Source organism: Perognathus longimembris, chromosome 4 (genome assembly GCF_023159225.1).
Source record: "Perognathus longimembris pacificus isolate PPM17 chromosome 4, ASM2315922v1, whole genome shotgun sequence".
In the NCBI taxonomy this organism is placed as follows: domain Eukaryota; kingdom Metazoa; phylum Chordata; class Mammalia; order Rodentia; family Heteromyidae; genus Perognathus; species Perognathus longimembris.
In genome coordinates this window covers 68,363,857-68,383,155 of record NC_063164.1, presented here as the reverse complement: position 1 = coordinate 68,383,155, position 19,299 = coordinate 68,363,857, and the positions used below count along the sequence as shown (strand labels likewise).

Genomic DNA, 19,299 nt, shown 5'->3' with positions numbered 1-19,299 from the left:
TGTCTGTAATCATAGCTTCTCAGGAGGCCAAGATCTTAAGATCACAGTTCAAAGCTAACCCAAGCAGAAAAGTCCATGAAACTTTTATCCCCAATAAACTTACTCAGAAAAATCTGGAAGTACCTCTGTGGCTAAAGTAGTAGTCTTGAGTACAAAGAGGCTCAGGGACAGTGCCCAGACGCTGAGTTCAAGCCCCAGGACAAGGAAAGAAAACGTTTTCCAGACATTGAATTATCCCAGCCTTTATGAATTCATCCCAGCAGCTAAGTGACACAGACTCTCTACAACAGCTACTACTTAGGCCCATAAAATGATGCTCAAAAAGTAAGGTGCTTTGGTACATTAAAGACTGAAACAAGGAGACTGGAAGGTCTCACAAAGTTTCTCTCACCATCTTCTACCCACCTGTTACCTTTCATCTTGTCTCCTCTAAAACAAGTCACAGAAACTAAAATCCTCCCACATCAAAACAGGCCATAGAAACTAGAAGTCTTCTACTCTAATACAAGCCATCCTAAAGACAAGGTCTATGCTATACATGAAAGAAAGAATTCTATGCAGAGAGGGCAAGATGAATCTGAACTGGGCTTTCTGGGATTCCTACCAGTCAATCAGAGTAGACAGTTCTTCTGTCCAATAAGTTCCACAGAACTATCCATTCTTCACCAAACCCAAACAGAAAAACTGTTATCCCTGGGTCCTCAGGTCTTCAGGTTCTTGTCCCATGTGAAAATGCATAGATTGAAGTGCTATGCTTTTCTCTTGCTGATCTGCCTTGTGCAAGTGTAGGTACTGAAGCTTTCTACACAGAATGCACCATTTTATATCAAACAGAATGAGTTAACCAGACTCTCTGAGGACACACACGACATAAACGTTATAGCAGAGCCTGATACAACTGTAGAGGGTCACCTCTTCTCATACTTACTGGGCATAAAGGGAAGTGGGACCTGAGAGACATTAATTCAGGCAGTCGTCCTGTGTCAACTTGTGTCATGTCCCAGAAGGTCATTGCTTAGTCAGCTATTTAAAACTTCCTACATATTTCCTCACTGAAAAACATTGTTATGACAGAAATTCCGGCTGCCAGATGAGAGTACAAAATCCTGTCTAGGACTGAAGGAATGGGCAGTATTGATGGTGGATGAACAATCACACAAATGTACTTTAAAATCACAGAACTGTCTAAAACATGGTGAGGATGGTAGTTTAACAATGTATGTATTTTATAACATTTGGGGGGGGGCGGGGAGGGAATCCCTTACTTAACTCATCCCTGAAACACATGGGCAAGGAGGTAGAGAAGGAAGAAGTTGCCAGAATCCCCTGAGGGAGTTTTTCCTCCTCTTCTGGCTTAAGGCCATGCCCTGGCCTCAGTGTTGGTGCATCAGCTATGTCAGGCCAGTGAGATCTAAGACACAAGTGTACTGTGGCTTCTAGGAGAGAAGGTGTGCTTATTCAAGAGAGGAGCGAAGAGACGGGGTGGGGGGGGGCCTCCTCTCCTTTTTCATTCCACAGAAGTTTCTTATATAAGAAAGACCATCTTAGGGCTGGGGATGTGGCCTAGTGGCAAGACTGCTTGCCTCATATACATGAGGCCCTGGGTTCAATTCCCCAGCACCACATATACAGAAAATGGCCAGAAGTGGCGCTGTGGCTCAAGTGGCAGAGTGCTAGCCTTGAGCAAAAAGAAGCCAGGGACAGTGCTAAGGCCCTGAGTCCAAGCCCCAGGACTGGCCAAAAAAAAAAAAAAAAACAAGAAAGACCATCTTTTCTACTTGACAGGGCAGTGGGTGAATGAAGATCCTATGACCATTGCAATCACCCCAGGGTGTAAATGGAGGCTTGAGGCCTGCGTCAGTACACAGAATTGTTCATCCCAGCCACAGATTCACCTTCCTACCCTCCCTTCTCTTCTACTATTCACCGGTATCCTCTGTGTTCCCTGCATGTTCAAGATGGTGTGAGTGATTAAGAATGTGTTTCAAATGAGCCTAGGGTTACAAAGTTTGTGTTCACATCCATGTGTGCAAGTCAACAAGGAAGACATGCGGGCTGGAGGGGGAGTTATTACTAGCCACAAGTTCTGTGATCAGTCTGAGCAGAGGCAGAATGATGTCTCTTCCCTAGGGGAACTCAACAGAGAGATGCAGGCCAGAGCTGCAGAAGCCACCAAAGGCCTGAGGACAGAAAGTTGAGGAAGTCGGAAGCCCAGCCTATGCAGACAGGCTGAAGAGCAGAGAGCTGAGAAACAGCGCCTTCAAAGGAAGCAGTGCTGTCCTCACAGAGGAAGGAGGCACCCATGCAGCAGAAGATGCCTTCATCCCAGGCATCGAAGCAGATATCTACAAAGGGATAGTGCCACATGCACATGAAAGATGTCCTCTGGGCTCACAGAAGAGATGGCAGGAGCAAAGAGCTGGAGTACTATGTCCCCAGGGAGAGAAGGTGAACAAGTAAGCATGTGTAGTTAATGTGGACATATATCTTCTCTTCCTCTTTCCTCTCATCCCACATGGTCCATTAATGATGACATCAAAGAAGATGTACAGGTGGGTGGGTGACAGGAACATGCCTATCACACAGAGGAGAATTCAACAAATGAACCCTCAGAATAGTGATAGAGCAGAGCCAAAGGAGAGCTGGTGCCACAAGAAACAGCTTCATGGAGAAGGTTCCAGTGGGGTTTTGACAGATGGAATGATTATTGTCCAGAGGAAAGAGTTGGTGGTGGTGGTGCATGCCTATAATCCCAGCTATTTAGGAGGCAGAGGTAGGATGATTGAGACTAAACCAGACAGAAAGCACAAGACCCTATCTGGAAATTAAATTAAAGCAAAAGAAGTTGTAAGTGTAGTTCAAGTACAGGTCCTGGGAAACAAACAAAGGGAAGGCAGGAAAGAGGGAGGGTAGGAGGGAGGGAGGGAGGAAGCAAGCAATCACGAAAGCAAGCAGGCAGAGTCCATTTTAAAAAAGTCACAACCTAGTTGGGCATCAGTGACTCGTAACTGTAATTCTAGCTACTCAGGAGGCTAAGATCTGACAATTGAGGATTTCAGACAAATCCAAGAGATTCTTATCTCCAATTAACCAGCAAAAGGCCAGAAGTGGAGTATGACTCAACATGGTAGCGCACCAGCCAAACTGGAAAAAGCCAAACAAGAGCCAAGAGGCCAGGAATTCAAGCTCTAGCACCAGCATGAAGAAGAAGGAGGAAGAGGAAGCACATGAAGAAGCCCACAGGGGTTAAGTGGAAGCCAGGATATGTGTAGTTGACATGCAGCCATCCAGGAAACAAATGCACCTGGGGAGGTCAGGACCTGTGTTTGGGAGCGGGCTTGGTGGTGGTATGCTTGTTTGGTTAATTGTGGGACTTGAACTCAGGGCCCAGGCTCTGTCCCTGAGCTTTTCTGCTCAAGGCTAGAGCTCTATCCCTTTGGGCCACAACTCCATTTCTGGTTTTCTGGTGGTTAATTACAGACAAAACTCTCAAAGACTTTCCTGCCCAGGCTGGCTCTGAACAACCACAATCCTCAGACTTCAGCCTCCTGAGTTACTAGGATTTATACCAGCGCCCAGCTGTGTAAAGCTGTATAAAGATCTAAAGATGGTAAAATGTATGAATTCCTAAGGCTCCTGGGAATGTTTATATTTTTAAAATAGGCTGCTCATTAACCCAAATCATCTTAAAAATTGTTAGAACTTCGGGCAGAAAGGAAGAGAGGAAAGCAATCCAGGTTCAGAAAACAATATTTGGGGTAAGAGGTCTAGTCTAAGCAGTTTCCCTGTCCTTCCTATGCCCTCCCTGAGGGGCTGGCAGGCTACTTCCATGGGACCCTTCTTCACTCAGAGCCCAGCCTGGCTGAAGCATTCCAGTTCTGCTTCTCTGTTGTTGCTGTTGTTTTGCACAAGGCCCAGAGGTGTGGTCAAGAGCTGGATAACGGTGGACTGTTGTATAAATTTAATGTTTATCCTACCTGCCTGAATATCTTTTTAGACCTCCTGCTATAAAAGTATTTCACTTTGTATTTAATTCACTGAACTATACACTTAAGATAGCTTTTTAGAAAAAAACAACATTGTGTTAAAGCACATCTATGCCTTTGCTTTAAAAAAATATTAACACCTTTCTCTTATGTAAAACCACTAGTTAAATAAAATACTTGGAAATATGACATTTCTTGGGTATCTTCATAAGTGTAGAAATACTAATATTAATGAACAAATACTTCTAATACGATATACGTAACTCTAACAGTGCTGATTTGTCATCATTTTTAAAGATAACACCTGATAAATGCATTGTACATGACAAAAGAAGTATTTATATTGTATTAAAGAAATACAACCACTAATGTTAAATTAAAAACTCACCCCTCCCTACCACAGTTCTCAATGTAAGAGACCACAGAATCAAATATCTCCCAAACTAACTCAGCCCTCAAGCTTTCTGAAATTAGCAAAGAATGTTTGCAGCTGACCTATTTCTCTCACACAACTGTGTTGGTAATTGACTTTTGTCCCCCAGGGAAGTGCTCAAATATAATTGAGCAGCACCTGCCACATACAGAGTACAGTTTTATATGCCTAATAAGTCCCATAAATATTGTATTAGCTTGGGACTTGAGCACTCTGCCTTCTCCTTAATTGTAGTTCTCAAGGAAAAAAACCTTATAATTACCAAAGCTGCATTATTAGGAACATCTAGATAAAGCACATGCAAATTACAAGCATCCAGGACATAATGCTTTTTGAAAATAATGGCAATGGCAATTTCTTTAATTTTGTTGATGACATTCTATTATATGCCCTCCCACCATAGATAGAGCCACTGATGACAAGGGGTCAAGGTTAGAGGCCTGATTTCCATGCAGATCAAATGGTTTAACAAAAGACTTGAAAGCATACCCAAATAAATACAAATGTGACCCCCCACTCCCCACTGCTCCATTCAAGGGATAGAAAGCCAAGTCCACTTCCTACTGGCAAGCCAATGACTACACACTTAGACCTGGAGCTCCCACTAAATCCCTTGGGGCTAGAAAACACATAGCAAAAAAAAAAAAGTAAAGCCAAAAAAGTGTATATTTAAAAAGAATGTAAAGCCAATCACAAAATACCAGATATTACTGCATGGTGCTATTTATATGAAGCATCCAGAATAGACAAACACACAGAGACAGAGTGGATTTATGGTTGAGGAAGAGAATGGGGAATGGCTATCAATGGTGATAAATTTTTCGAGGGAGATGAAAGTGTTACCGTATGATGACAACAGAAAACAACTTGTAAATTTCTGAAATATCACCTTCCTTTTGTTTTTTTTGCCAGTCCTGGTGCTTGGACTCAGGGCCTGAGCACTGTCCCTGGCTTCTTTTTGCTCAAGGCTAGCACTCTGCCACTTGAGCCACAGCATCTCTTCTGGCCTTTTCTATATATGTGGGGCTGAGGAATCCAACCTAGGGCTTCAAGTATACAAGGCAAGCACTCTTGCCACTAGGCCATATTCCCAACCCTCACCTTCCCTTTTGTTATTCAAAATACACACACACACACACACACACACACACACACACACACACGACCAAATATGAAAGCAGAGTCTGTTGAGCATCTTAGCTATAACAAGGCTCATTGTACCCACCTGTTTGGCTCTGAATCATAATTAGCATTTGCATTGTTAACATCAGCAGCAGTACTAGGCCATTTGAAAAGATTATAGAAGGAATGATAAATTTATTGGCAGAAAGTACTACATATTTCCATGACTGTTGAGCCCTTCATGTATTAAAAAAAAGAAACTGCAAAGTATTTTCCATAAGGAGCTGAGAAATATTATCATAATATATGGACACAGTCAACACTCAAAAGTACCACTCCTAGTGATTCCAACAGCCCAGGAAAAAAGCACATTCATTTCATGTTTATGTTTATAAAATATTTCCTCTCAAAACAAATACGGCTTCAGAAATTAAACTGCAACCCTGGAGAAAGATATATCCCACCAATAGAAAAGAATATGAAAGAAAAAAATAAAGCAGACACAATATGTCATTCAAATGATTAGCAAAATGACTGCAAAGCTCCAGTAGCTGTTGAACAAATTTTATAGCTACTTCCTAATCAATGCTTTACACATCTAAAACACAAATATTGGATGTCATTCCTTCAGATTCAAGTAATTACCTCTAGTCTGTTTATGTGAGCAATAAAAAAAGTTATGTACAAGACAGTAGGAAAGTTTCCACAGGGACATATTCTGTAAAAACAAGATCTGTCTTCAAAGAGTGGCAAGGATATATGTGGATATATGCCAACCAAGTGGTGCTAATACACTAGTCTTCTCTGTTTCTCTTTCTCTCCCCCCGCCTCAGGTTACTACAGGACACAGCTTGTCACTATTGTTAGTTGAAACCAATAAAACTAAATTCCCTTAAAACTGAATTGATAACGGAAAGTTCCCATAAATCCAAGCTTTGCCATGATTTGGATAAATGCCTTCCAAAGGTCCCTATGTAAAAGACTGGGTCCCCATGCTGGCATTATTAGGAGATAGTTGAACCTTTGAGAGGTGGGCCTGATGGGAAGATCTATAGGTCACCGGGAACATGGCTTTGAAGAAGACAGTAGGACCCCATTCCCTTCTTCTCTTTTTGGTATCTGGGTTGGGAGGTAGGCAGCTTTGCTCCACCACATGCTCCCACTATGATGTGCTGCTTACCCACAGACGCAAAACCAATGGAGCAACTGACGATGGACTGAAACCTCCGAACCATAAGCCAAACTAAAACTTTTCTTTTCCCTTTGTTTTATTTTTATGATACTGAGGATCAAAACCCCAGGGCCCCACCCATGTGAGGCAAACACTAACCCTGAGCTACCTTCCCAGACCTACCCTCTCTCTTTATAAGCTAACTATGGAAAGCTGATAACACAAGTCCTACCACCTCCCCATTACTACTCCCCATCCCACTTACATATATGATTAAAGCCATGTGAAATTCCTAATGTGTTTCTGTAAGGTCAAATCCAGAACTACTCCTCTAGAATGAAAAGTACTACACTCTATGCCAAGCTGTGTGTCTGGTTCACAAAGCATATAGGACAATGCCTACTGCTTAAACCAATGTGTTCATGGGAGTTGCTTGGGAATAATAAACTGGCTCTTTTTGAGACTTTTCAATTTGATATTTTCTAGTCTGAAGAGGTATAAGGCATGACTGAGGAGTGGTGGAGCTGACACCACCATTGTGGTGGCTTCAATGACAAGAAGAAGATTCCCGAGGCTCCACACCCGCCAGCATACTTCACTGAAGAGTCATCTCAGAGAACTGATGTTTTTGAGGCCTGTGCCCTATTCCCAGTGTACACACTGGGAGGAAAACTTCAGCAAAGAGGGAACAAAGGAAGCACTCTGCTCCAACATGTTGCTATGAACCAGGCAAGGTGGCGCACACCTGCAATCTCAGTAGGAGAATAAGGCACTAGTGAGGCCAGCCTGTGCTACTCAGTGAGATGCTGCCAACAAGTTACTAGAAAGAGTGCACAGACCAGACAGAGAACTATAGAGTGGCATGGCGCCTGCGTGGTCACTTTCCATATATCTGGAAACACTGTCAGTCTAGTCCTCACTGACACCTGCAAAGCTATAAACTGCTTACCTTGGTCAGGACTTGTGCTTCTTTTTGAGTCTGAGATTGGAAATAAGACCACAAAGTACTGGCCCCTAAGGAAGATGAACCTGGGCAATGGCATGACCACACCCAGAAGATTATCATACTCAGCTCTGATTGGCCCAGATAACCAAGTTAGCAGATTCACCAGTAAGGGAAGACTGGTTTCCACAACCTGCCACACATATGCAGACTAACCTGCTTGACTGTTCTCTCCAGCTCCACCTTTGCTTTTCCCCCTGCAGAAGGAGTAATATCCAATCCTTGAGACCCAGGGGCAACACTGTCTGAGGTAGCAAGTGGAATAATGAAGGAGTGGCTAATGGGGCAAAGATAAGGTTTCCATATAGATTGCTATAATTTCCTAGAAAGACTAAAACTTGAATCAAAGAATATAGGTAAGTTTCAACAGTATCTTATCTTACTGAAGAATATATCGTTGTTTATTCAACATAAATTGAATGTAAGGAACTCTGTGTGCCAAGAGCAGAGACTCAGAGATAATTCACAATGACTGGTTAACTGGAAGCTACCCAGTAATTAGATTTCCCAATCAGAAGCTTCATAAATTCAGATCCATTTATTCAAGCCGAAAAGCAATAGTTTGCCAACACAGGCAGAGTTCTTTCTTGCTCTATCACATCTCGATTTGAGAAGATTCATACAGAAAAATTCAGGAAGAGTAAACTTTTCCTTCAAGTTCTTAGCAAATGAGCTGTATCATTTAGGCAAGGAATCTCTACTTATAAAAAATAATTCTTCTGACTTCCCTGACAAAAATGACTCCTGTATTCCAGGCAGCAGCTAAAATACTAAAAGGGCTGTGTCCATCCTGGCCTGTTTCTCAGGTGTTCCTGACCTTCCAGTGCTGTCCATACCGCAGGAGACCAAGGCCTCAGGCTGCTTTACAGTCAGTCTCTAAAGTCAGCTGGTTGCCCCCTGGGCTCTGTCAATGGCAGATGACTGGGGGGAGAAGCCAAGGTATCTCTCCCTGTTCTTCTTTCACAGAGGTACTGTCTACTTTATGTTGTGTTTCATTCTATTTGATTTCCTCAATAGTACTGCAGATTGAATTTAGGACTTCATGCTTGCTAGACAAGCATTTTACTATGGAGCCATGTTCAATCCCTCTGATTTCATGTTTCAGATAGGGACTTCTGCTTGTGACTGTGTGGCCTCAGACAGCCATCTTCCTAAATCCATATCTGCTTCTTGAGTAGAAGAGATCACAAGCTACATCCTTCCTCTTTGTCTCTCTCCTTCTTAAAGGGGGATTCCTAGATTTCAGCTCCTGCCAGGTGACTCTAGACATTTAGCTACAGTAAGATTTTCCTCCCTACTCTTCTAGCATAAGATGACTGTGGCTTCCTGTTGTGGCCAACTTCTAGGCCTCATTTTTTTAGCTCTCTCATCTGTTTGGCCATGCTTTTATGTCACATCTCCTCCATTGTAAAAATAAAATTAAAAACTCTGGTAGTTTCAATAGGTGAAAAGTTTTTATATACTCTGGCATATATAATGATTAGCTAAGTAAACATAAAAATTACTCTGCATGAGCTATGAACCATGTAAACAAAACATGCCATCCAGGATGGATGGGAAAGAACCATCATCTCTGGACTCTCCCGTTGATACTTGCTCCTCCCAACAGTCATCCAGTTTAAGAACACTTCTGGAGCCAGGTACACCTCTGTAATCCTACCACTCAGAAGAAATCTCAAGTTCAAGACCAGTCAGGGCTACATAGCAAGACCTTGCCTCAAAAACAAAAAATAAATATATTATTTCTAGGACTTAGGAGGAATTAGCTCCACATGCCCTTTCGTGCACCGATATCCCAGTGCCCCTGTGCATCTGTCTTGATTACTCGGAGATGGAGTTTTAGTTAAAAAAAGTAGCCCAAATCAGTGTGTGCTGTCTCAGTTCTGTCACTATCTATTACTGTGACCTTTATATCCTTGGGCCTATGTTGTATTTATCTGAAAATGAGGAAGTGAAGTGTTTTCCATCTGCAATCTCTTCCTGTTCTAAAATTCTGTGATACTAAGTTTATGGATAAATTTGGCATATCTACTTGCTTCTAGGCATATGATTATTCTTAGCTATGTATAAAGCCCCGATACCTTCTGTTGCTGAGTTCGCATTCATCAGAGAAACATGTCTATAACCAGTACTCAAATTATAATGCAGAAAATTTGTCTGCCAACTTGTATTATTATAGTATCAACTCAGAATCATTTAGATCTCTAAATATGATGTAGGCTCACTAGATTATTGTAAGGATCCTCTGATGAACATACCTTAAAACACACTCTGTTTCTTCCTGAGTCAGATGGTTCCAAAGATGGCTAAGCCATGTCTTCCAACCACAAGCTCTATTTTTTTAATGAAATTTTATTAGATATCATTGTAGGACTTATTTTTCTCACTTGAATGTATTAAATGTACTTCTACATCATTTCATGCAGATTTACCTCAGTTTTTCTTTAAGGGCTAAGTAGTAGTCTGTCAATATCTTGTTATTCAATCCTTCACTTACTGTGAGCATGTTGCATGTTTTTCGAGAAGGATCTTGATTTGCTGTCTAAGCTGTTCCTAAACTCTTAGGCTCACACTATCCTCCAGCCTTGGCCCCTTGAGAAGCTGGGAACTACAGACACACACACCACTCCCAGCCATGCCCAGTCTGAAATTATGTGTTCAAAAATTACCAAATAGCCTTTTCACCAAGATGGCGCTGAAAGCAAAGGGAGTTCCGGCCCCTCCTAAAGCCGAAGCCAAGGAAAAGGCTTGGAAGGCCAAGAAGCAAGTGCTGAAAGGTGTCCACAGCCATAAAAAGAAGAAGATACACACTTCACCCACCTTCCGGTGGCCCAAGACTCTGCGGCTCTGGAGACAGCCCAAATACCCTAGGAAGAGTGCCCCAAGGAGAAACAAGCTTGATCACAAGTTCCCCCTGACCACTGAGTCAGCCATGAAGAAGATAGAAGAAAACAACACACTTGTGTTCATTGTGGATGTCAAGGCCAACAAGCATCAGATCAAACAGGCTGTGAAGAAGCTCTATGACATTGATGTAGCTAAGGTCAATACCCTGATCAGACCTGATGGAGAGAAGAAAGCACATGTTCGACTGGCTCCAAATTATGATGCCTTCGATGTTGACAACAAAATTGGAATAATCTAAACTGAGTCTAGCTGACTAATTATAAATATACATTTTTTCCACCAAAAAAAAAATTACCAAATACAGGGATGATGTGAGGCTCAAGTGCTAGAATACCTGCCTAGAAAACATGAAAAAAAACTCTGGGCTCAATCCCCAGTACCACAAATTCACACATACACACGTACATGTGCACACACACACATGCACATATATATATATACACATGTGTATGTGTATATGCATATATGCATGTATATATTCTTTGGCACCTTTTGAACATATATTTTTCTTTAATAATATGTACATATATAATGTGTATATTTTTTCAAATGCTCTTTTTCTGACACCTACAGAATATAAATATTCTTCCTTTAATTTTTCACATAATCTTGTTGGGGGGGGGGGGTTTGGTGATGGGGTTTGAAATCAGGGCCTTGCATGTCCCAAGCCATTCCTTCAGCTAGACTGGATAATCTTCAACTTAACTTGAACAATAGTTAACACTGAATTTGACTTACTATTTTTGTGTTTGCTTTTATTCACTTTGTTGTAGTTTTGTTTTGTTTTGCAATATGATCTTGTCACACTCTGACAGACTATCTCATTTCTCTCCCCTTGCAAAGGGTCAGGCTCTTGGACCTGCTGTCACTCAGCAAACGCAGGAACTGAGGGTAAGGAAGCTTCTGGGGATGCTCCTGCTTGAACCCTGCCACCAGAGTCTCAACACACACAAGCAGCCACGCCAAGGCCCAGGTGGAAGGGAACTCTACTCTCTGCCAATGGCTCTAGCTGAGCTCTCAGCTGGTAGCCAGTACCAAATGCCAGCCACATGTGCAAGGCAATCTTGGACCTTCCAACCATCTCACTGCTCACAGACCATCACATGAAGTAGAAATGGTCAGTGCTCAGAAATAAATTGTTGTTTTAAGCTGCTAAATCTGATGAAAGTTTGTCAGGAAGCATGCCTTTAAACTAAGCATTTATCGTTGGAGTAGAACCACAGACCTAATACATGTCAAGTAAGTTAGCCCTCCATTCACTTACTCCTTTATTCACTCAAATGAATATGTACTGAACAGCTGCTGTGGTAGATGCACAAAGATCAAATGCAAACATCTCCCACCATTCTGGAACTGGAACTCAGTACCTGGACAGGGAAACAGTAACAGAACATCACCTTTTGAATCTTTTTTGGTTTTGCCAGTCCTGGGGCTTGGACTCAGCCTGAGCACTGTCCCTGGCTTCTCTTTGCTCAAGGCTAGCATTCTACCACTTGAATCCCAGAGCCACTTCTGGCCTTTTCTATATATGTGATGCTAAGGAATCGAATCCAGGGCTTCATGTATCAGAGGCAAGCACTCTTGCCACTAGGCCATATTCCTAGCCCACTTTTTGAATCTTTATGGTCATTGTGCTACTGAAACAGGACAAAAGGCTCTCTGCTCTGGAAGCCCCAGGATGGGGAGCTGGCCTCATCAGAAAGTGTATACTAAACTCTTAGATCCAAAGGAAAGCTCAAAGCTAACGAAGTAGAAAGGATAGCAAGAGTCCTTCACATAGAAGGCACAGAATATACATAGCCTATGACAGGAAGAAAAATAATATATTCAAGCTCTGTATCTAGATATCCATCATGGCTCAAGGTGAGGTTGGTAGCAGGTAAAGTCCTGGCCTATACAACTCTGCAATCATTCCAAAAGTGGACCTAACAAGAAGAGGTGAACAAACTAATTTCATTCTGACCAGATTTTCTCTTCAATCCCCAGTGTGAAGAAGACTAACACAGATTACTCTGTGCAAACTGTAGATGCAGTGACACCCATGGCATTCAATGAGCAAGGGCCTTATTACATTTCACTGTGTTATTTGCATGCACCTCTATTTCCAAAACCTGACTACATAATCTTTTGAGTACAAAGCTGTGCCTCCCTCAATTATCTTTTCATTTTTTTCTCCTCACAATAGCTAACACAGTGCTGGACACATAGCAAAGACCACTGAAGTGCTTCCTAGAAATGTAAAACACAAATAAATAATCCATTCATACGAGCCTATAGGATGGCATCTCTTGGGGGGAATTATGTGGCCACATTTGGAAAGGCTTTGCAAGGAGAGCAATATTTTAAGGAAAATCTTGCTGTAAAAATATCATTCTTTCTAATTTTAGACATTCTTGAACGTCATCCTCAATGAAGACCAAGAATGGCACATCACTTTCCATACAGTGGCTGGCTTTGTGTACACTTTGAAGATCATTTCTGGGTCACTCACATATTTCTCTCCTTTCAGTGACAAAAATATTTAATCTTCTCACCTTTCCTCAAAGAAGCCCTCTAGCTGCTCCCTGGATTCATTCCAGAACCTTTTAAATTGTGTAGGCCAGCAATCCAGTAGACCAGGAAACAAGGTAAAAAGATGCCTGTGGGACTTTGTGAGCAGTCCTTAATGTGGCAGCAGGCTCTCTTTTCTTGTCTGCTGGTTTACAAGCTAATTCCATATGTGTGTATGTATATATGCATACACATAGATGTATACATTCCCATAATGACACTCTTCAGAGAATAAAGAGTTTCATTAAGTTTGCAAATGCCCTATCCTTCACCTGAGTGTTCCTACTCTATCGCATTGCTTTTCTTTATTTTTAGTGAAAGCTTGCCTCCATATAATTAATAATGTGAACAAGAAAATAAGCAGCAGCTTCTATTGATGTTATAGTTTGGATATGAAGTGTCCCACAAAGACTCCTTTGTTGAAGGCTAGGTTCAGAAGTATTATGGGTTAACCCAATCACACATTCAAAGCTGAATAGACTACTGGGATATGGAGGGGTGGCCTTAAAGGGCATATCTTGTCCCATGTCCTCTCTCTCCTCCTCCTGACCCCTCCCCTCTTGTTTTTCCTTCTCCAGCTGCCTGGAGAAGAGCAAGTAAAAAAAGCCAAATGACCATGGCTCTGAAATGAGTCAAACTCAACCTTTTTTTCTTTTAGGCTAATTTTCTCAGATACTTATCATAGGGGTAGAAATCTAACAACACAATTGACATCTCCAGAATCTTCTTCCTGTACAAAGGCACCAAACAGAATATCACCAGGACACACTATTCTGCTTTTTTTAAAAAATTGACATTTGGATTAAAAACTGTCCAATTTCATTGCAAAGATACTTTTAAATTCCATATGTGATCATTTCTCCGCTCATCAATGAAATATAAATATTTTGGTTTGTTTTGAAACCCTTACAGAAGTATGTATGACATCATTTAAATTCCATCTTATGTAGGGTACTCACCATGCTAAAAAATATGGGTATTATTTTTGTGCACAAAACTAGAAAGATTATGTATAATATTACTACAATGAATTCCTGAATGTATACCAATTTTTTTGTATCAGTGGATCCCAGTTTCAGAAAGATTTATGGATTATATTTATTCTCAAGACTTGTACTGATCCAAATGACTCTGCAGATAACTTTTACAATGTGTGTGTGTATGTGTGTGTGTGCATGTGTCCATACCAGAGCTTGAACTCTTATTGGGCTTTCTAGCTCATAATTGGCACTTTAGCACTTGAACCAAGTCTCCACTTCCAAATTTTTGCTGGCTAATTGGAGATAAGAGTCTCACAGACTTTTCTACCCAAACTGGTTTCAAATCTTGGCCCTCAGTTCTCAGCTTCCTGCTTAGCTAGAATTACAGGCATGAACCACTTGCACTCAGTTTACTATTTACATTTAAAGCCAGCACACTTGACAAGAGTTTATACATACAATGTTTCAATCATTTACTGGTGCAAATGAAGGAATTAAAATATTAGAAAGAATATTGTTTGTGCTCTGAAGACTAAAGCATTAGGACAGTGCTGGTGGAGATAAACTCCAAAGCTTTAGCAAACAGCTCATAGAACACCCTGATAGATAATTAGTATTTCCAAGAATTTGCAAAAAGAAAACACAACCAAAAATAGACATTCACAAAATAAACATTTGCAGGATGGTAAACAGAGAACTCAAAACAACTTTGATGGACAATGGCTTTACATTAACGAGTACATATATAATCTAAGTACAGCAAAGAGGGTAGAAGATACTTTTAGAATAAATCCGGAATCCAAAATGTATTTAAATAATGTACATGCTTAGTGCTCACTGAATTAAAGAATGGTCTTGGTAATTCCTGTTACTACACAAAGTAAAATTGTGCACAGTACGCATTGTGCAAATAGGCTTTTATAGACCACTTAGGAGAGCTCTGCGTCCAATATGAGTCCGAGGCCCATTCTGCACTCAAAGTCTGTTTATATGGATGTTAATCGCAAAAGGAACAGCACCCCTGCCATTCACAGGTTAGAATCCCGTTACACGATGTTCTGAGCAACCTACAGAGAAAAGTACTCCTCAAGGTCACTCCAGCAGCCCCACGGCAGAAGTGTGTACAAAAAGCTTCTCGCTGTACCACCAAAATCTTCCCAAGTCCCTCAGAACGCGCACCCCCAACAGTTCTCCAAAGAGAACTGAAGGTGAACCACGTTTGCATGATTGCTCTCACGCCGGCAGCTGGGGTCTAGTTTCACTTGGAGCACATGGGCCGGAGGAAAAGTAAGGACCCGATTCTCTGTGTCAAGGTGAAAGGCACTAACCTTACCAGCGATGCTTGGGGTCGTGCAACCTGCACCAGGCAGCACGAAGTCCTAAGCATATTAACCGAATTATTGCAAGTTTTAGGGGAGCACTCCAATGGTGTAATTCCTTCAGAAAGCCAAGAAGTAGAGAACCCGAAATCCAGCGGTGACAATCGCTCCCCTAAGCTTCCACCCAGACCTGGGCGTCCTTCCCTAATCAGGCGAATCACCGGAGCCGTCCCGAAGCGAGCGCAAACTTTCTGCTCCCAGAGCCTTTCTTTCCTTCAGAGCTTCGAGATCTCTCCCAAGAACCGCACGGGGAAGAGTGTTCAAAACGGGGACAAACCCGAAGCCCCGGATCCAGCCAGCTCTCCAGCCTTCTGGGGTACGGCTCTTCTACATCAGGTTACATACACCATTTAAGGACGTTTCTCAAGGTACAGCGGGAAACATTGCCCCATTCGGCGTCCCCGATCCAGGCATGTCCCAGTCCCCGCAGACCGCGGTCCACGCGCACAAACTAACTTCCCGGAGCGGTGCCGAGACACCGGGACCAGAGCACCGGGGGTGCGGGCCACCAAGAGAGGCGCGGGGGCGGAAGTGGGGGGACCAGGACCCCCGGGCCCGAAATCTCGGGGCGTCCCAAGAGGTGCACGCAGGGACAGAGGCGCACTCGGCCCCCTCCCGCCTCCTACCTGTCTGAGGATGAAGCTGGTGGAAGTGGTGCTGCCATCGGATCTCTTCAACCTGCTCCTCCGGGTCGTGGTGCCGCGGGCCACCTGGACGCGATACGCGGGGCCAGAGAGAAGGCAGTGAGGACCGCAGCGGGAAGCCGGGGACACCCCGGGGCGAGCGTCCCCCGAGGAAGGAGGGAGAGATCTCCCCCAGCCCGCACCCGCGTCTCTCAGAGTCTCCCCAAAAAGCAGCGCCCCCACCCACCCACCCAGCCGCCCACCCACTCTAAGCCTCGACAGCTGAAAAGATTCCCGAGCATGAGTCGCCCGCCAGCACCCACCACATCCATTAACAAAGACTGTCGGGGTGCGGGGTCCGAGTCCCCGGCATCGGCTGGGGGAGGCTGCGGGCTCGCAAGCCGGAGCGCAGAGCCCGGGCTGAGGGAGGAGGAGGACGACGACAAGGAGGAGGAAGAGGAGGAGGGCAGGAGAGGAGGGGCTGGAGGTGCGGAGCAGAGGAGGGTGGGGGAGCCCGGCCGCAGACTCCGGGACTGGGGGCCCCCCGCGCTCCCCGCACAAAGGCGGGGCGCTGGGACGGCGGGGGCGGGAGGAGGAGGAGAGGGCGGTACCTGCGCGGTGGGGGAGGGCGGCCCGTCCGCGGTCCCGTTCTTGGCGTAGGAGGACATGGTTCAGAGCCGCGGCATGGCCCGCCGGGGCGCAGGGGGCGCGGGGGGCGCGAGGCCGGGCTGTGGGCCGAGGGGCGGGGAGGGCGCGCGCGCGGGACCCCCCCACCCAGCTCCTGGCCCCGCGCCGCCTCCCGGGCCGCCTGCCCGGACTTCGGGGAGCACCGCAGCTTAAAGGGGCCTAGGCGCTTCCCCCGCGCCCGCAGCGGGGTCGCCCCCAGCGGGGTCCCAGGGAGGGGGCTTCTCCGGATCTCCGCCGCCCGGGAGGCTCCCGAGACGCGCGTTCCCACCCCGCGAGCGCACTCCCTCCGAGCTGCCAGAGGAGGGAGGGAGGGGAAAAATCTGGGATGGGGGTGGGAGGATTAAAATAGTCTGCACAGTTTAAAATGAGACAAAGGTGGCACGGTTCATGAATCAGGACTTGGAGAGGGAAGCTGGTGCAGTGTGGCGGAGAGTGGGAAGGGGTGTGTGTGTGTGTGTGTGTGTGTGTGTGTGTTGTTGCTGCAACGGAATTTTAAAAGGGCAGAAGCTGAACCTTCCTTTCCCGACTTCACTCCTCAGCCCCACTGTACTAAAACGTGGGGTTTCCTCGTTTGCTTCCCGCCGCCTGACCCCCCCTCCTCGTTTTTTGTGTGTTTTTGTATCGATATTGCAACTCCAGCCTCCGGAGCCGCGAGTGCCACACGCCCAGGCAGCCGTGGAGACCCGTGGCAGCAGAAGTCTGGCTGCCGATGCAGCGCCCCCCCTCCCCCAGACCCACGTGTCCTAAGGAGTTTTGAAGGTCACATTAGACCTGCTAAAAAGCAGGAGTTGGCCACGCGCCTCCCATGTGTTACACACAGAGCTGTTTGCAAGGGAGGCAACTCATCTTTAAAACCACGACCCTTCCTTTCCTCTTGCAGATACCCACGGAGCTTCATGTGAGATCTACTTAAAGGAGGAATGTAAAGAAATCGGAAGGGGGGAGAGAATTATGTGTGAGTTTCAAAACAGACTCTTTCACTATAGTTACTGCAGGAGAAAGTCCTCATTAAAAGATTTTATATATTATATATATATCTTATATCTTGAATTCCAGTGTATATTTTATGTCAGCCTATCTCACCTGGCATTCTACTTATCTGTTTATTTGTGGGAAGAGCTGCCATGTTTAACAATAGCACAGTCCTGCTTGTATTTTATTATCCACTTACACTTCTTTCCAATTCTACCTCTTTCACCTAACCCAGACTTTTTGCAAGTCTCAAAACTAGTCTCCTTGCTTCTATAAATTCCCTAGTGTCCATGTGTGTGTATGTATACCCACACACAGCACAGGGGCTGGGAATATGGCCTAGTGGTAAAGTGCTCACCTCATATACTCGAAGCCCTGGGTTCGATTCCTCAGCACCACATATATAGAAAAAGCCGGAAATGGTGCTGTGGCTCAAGTGGTAGAGTGCTAGCCTGGAGCAAAAAAGCCAGGACAGTGCTCAGGCCCTGAGTCCAAAGCTCCAGGATGGCAAAAACAAACAAAAAAGACACAGCACACACTTCATTCCTACACACTACAGACCTAACCATTTTCATAACAGCTCTTCTGTCCAAATAACTCTTCACTAAGATACAGCCCAATTCCATATTCCAATGCCTGCCAACATTTCTGGACATCTACAGCCTTGTGTTTCCAGATAGATCTCTCTGTAGAAACCTTCCAGTGTAGAAACAGGTATTTCTGTGCATTGCTTTTACCAAAACACATCAGACACCACTTTACTACCTCTGTTTTCCATGGTCTTTTTGGAATACACCCTTCACCCACCCTCACATACCATGCTGGTTCCTAGCTTCTCCAAATCTCAGCTTTCCCCTGAATCTTCAAGCCTACTGCTGCCCTGCATAGATCTACTGCCTCTGAAAAAAACTAGAACATTTATTCTCTGGGTACTTGGCATAGACTGCTTTGGTTTTATTAGTTCGCTTTTGTGTGTGTGTGGAAATCTAATTCCCAAAATGATTGTTAGTTCTTTGCCTTTTAAAATGTCCATATCTTTCATGTAGTAAATAACCCATAAAGTTTATGAGGTAAAGATTTGCCTAATAATACCAAACTCTGTGCTTTAGTTACCGTCAACCCAATCCATTTTTAGTTGTGAGCCATTTTCATAGTTGGCACTTAATCAATATACATAGAATGAATTATGATGTGGGCACTGGAATTTGAATTTTCTGGGTTTCCACTGCCCACAGACTGGCTGAGTTATCCAAATGGATTCAATAGCAGGGCACCAGCAAGAGGAACTCTATATACCTGCCTCACAGCCCAAAGGGTAGAAATTATCAATTCATGTACTCATGACCATTGAAATCTTTGGACATGGCCCTAAGCATATATAGTAATGGAAGACATTTGTTCAAAAAAGTCTACAAAGACTCAAAAAGAATAGTGTCAGAGTCTGTTATATTTGAACCAAGGTCTGCCCCCTCCTTGCTTGTTTCCT

General features: G+C 44.1%; 2 protein-coding genes across 3 annotated transcripts in view; one reads left to right on the top strand and one right to left on the bottom strand.

The window, feature by feature from the left end:
- Positions 1-17,049, bottom strand: part of Cacnb4 (calcium voltage-gated channel auxiliary subunit beta 4) — a 276,637-nt gene extending 259,588 nt beyond the window's left edge. Inside the window, exons 1-2 of one of the 2 annotated variants that reach the window (XM_048345471.1) lie at positions 16,766-17,049; positions 16,158-16,241 (exon numbers count right to left, since the gene is read on the bottom strand). In XM_048345471.1, the coding sequence (XP_048201428.1) occupies positions 16,158-16,241; positions 16,766-16,822 (141 nt within the window). In that variant the 5' untranslated portion in view covers positions 16,823-17,049. Of the gene's footprint in view, positions 1-16,157; positions 16,242-16,477; positions 16,602-16,765 lie in introns of those variants that run through there. The other variant, XM_048345472.1, reaches the window with a different exon arrangement.
- Positions 10,401-10,860, top strand: LOC125350670 (60S ribosomal protein L23a-like). The gene has a single exon (XM_048345476.1). The coding sequence runs from the start codon at positions 10,405-10,407 to the stop codon at positions 10,858-10,860; it is 456 nt and encodes a 151-aa protein (XP_048201433.1). The 5' UTR covers positions 10,401-10,404.
- Positions 17,050-19,299: the final 2,250 nt, after the last annotated feature.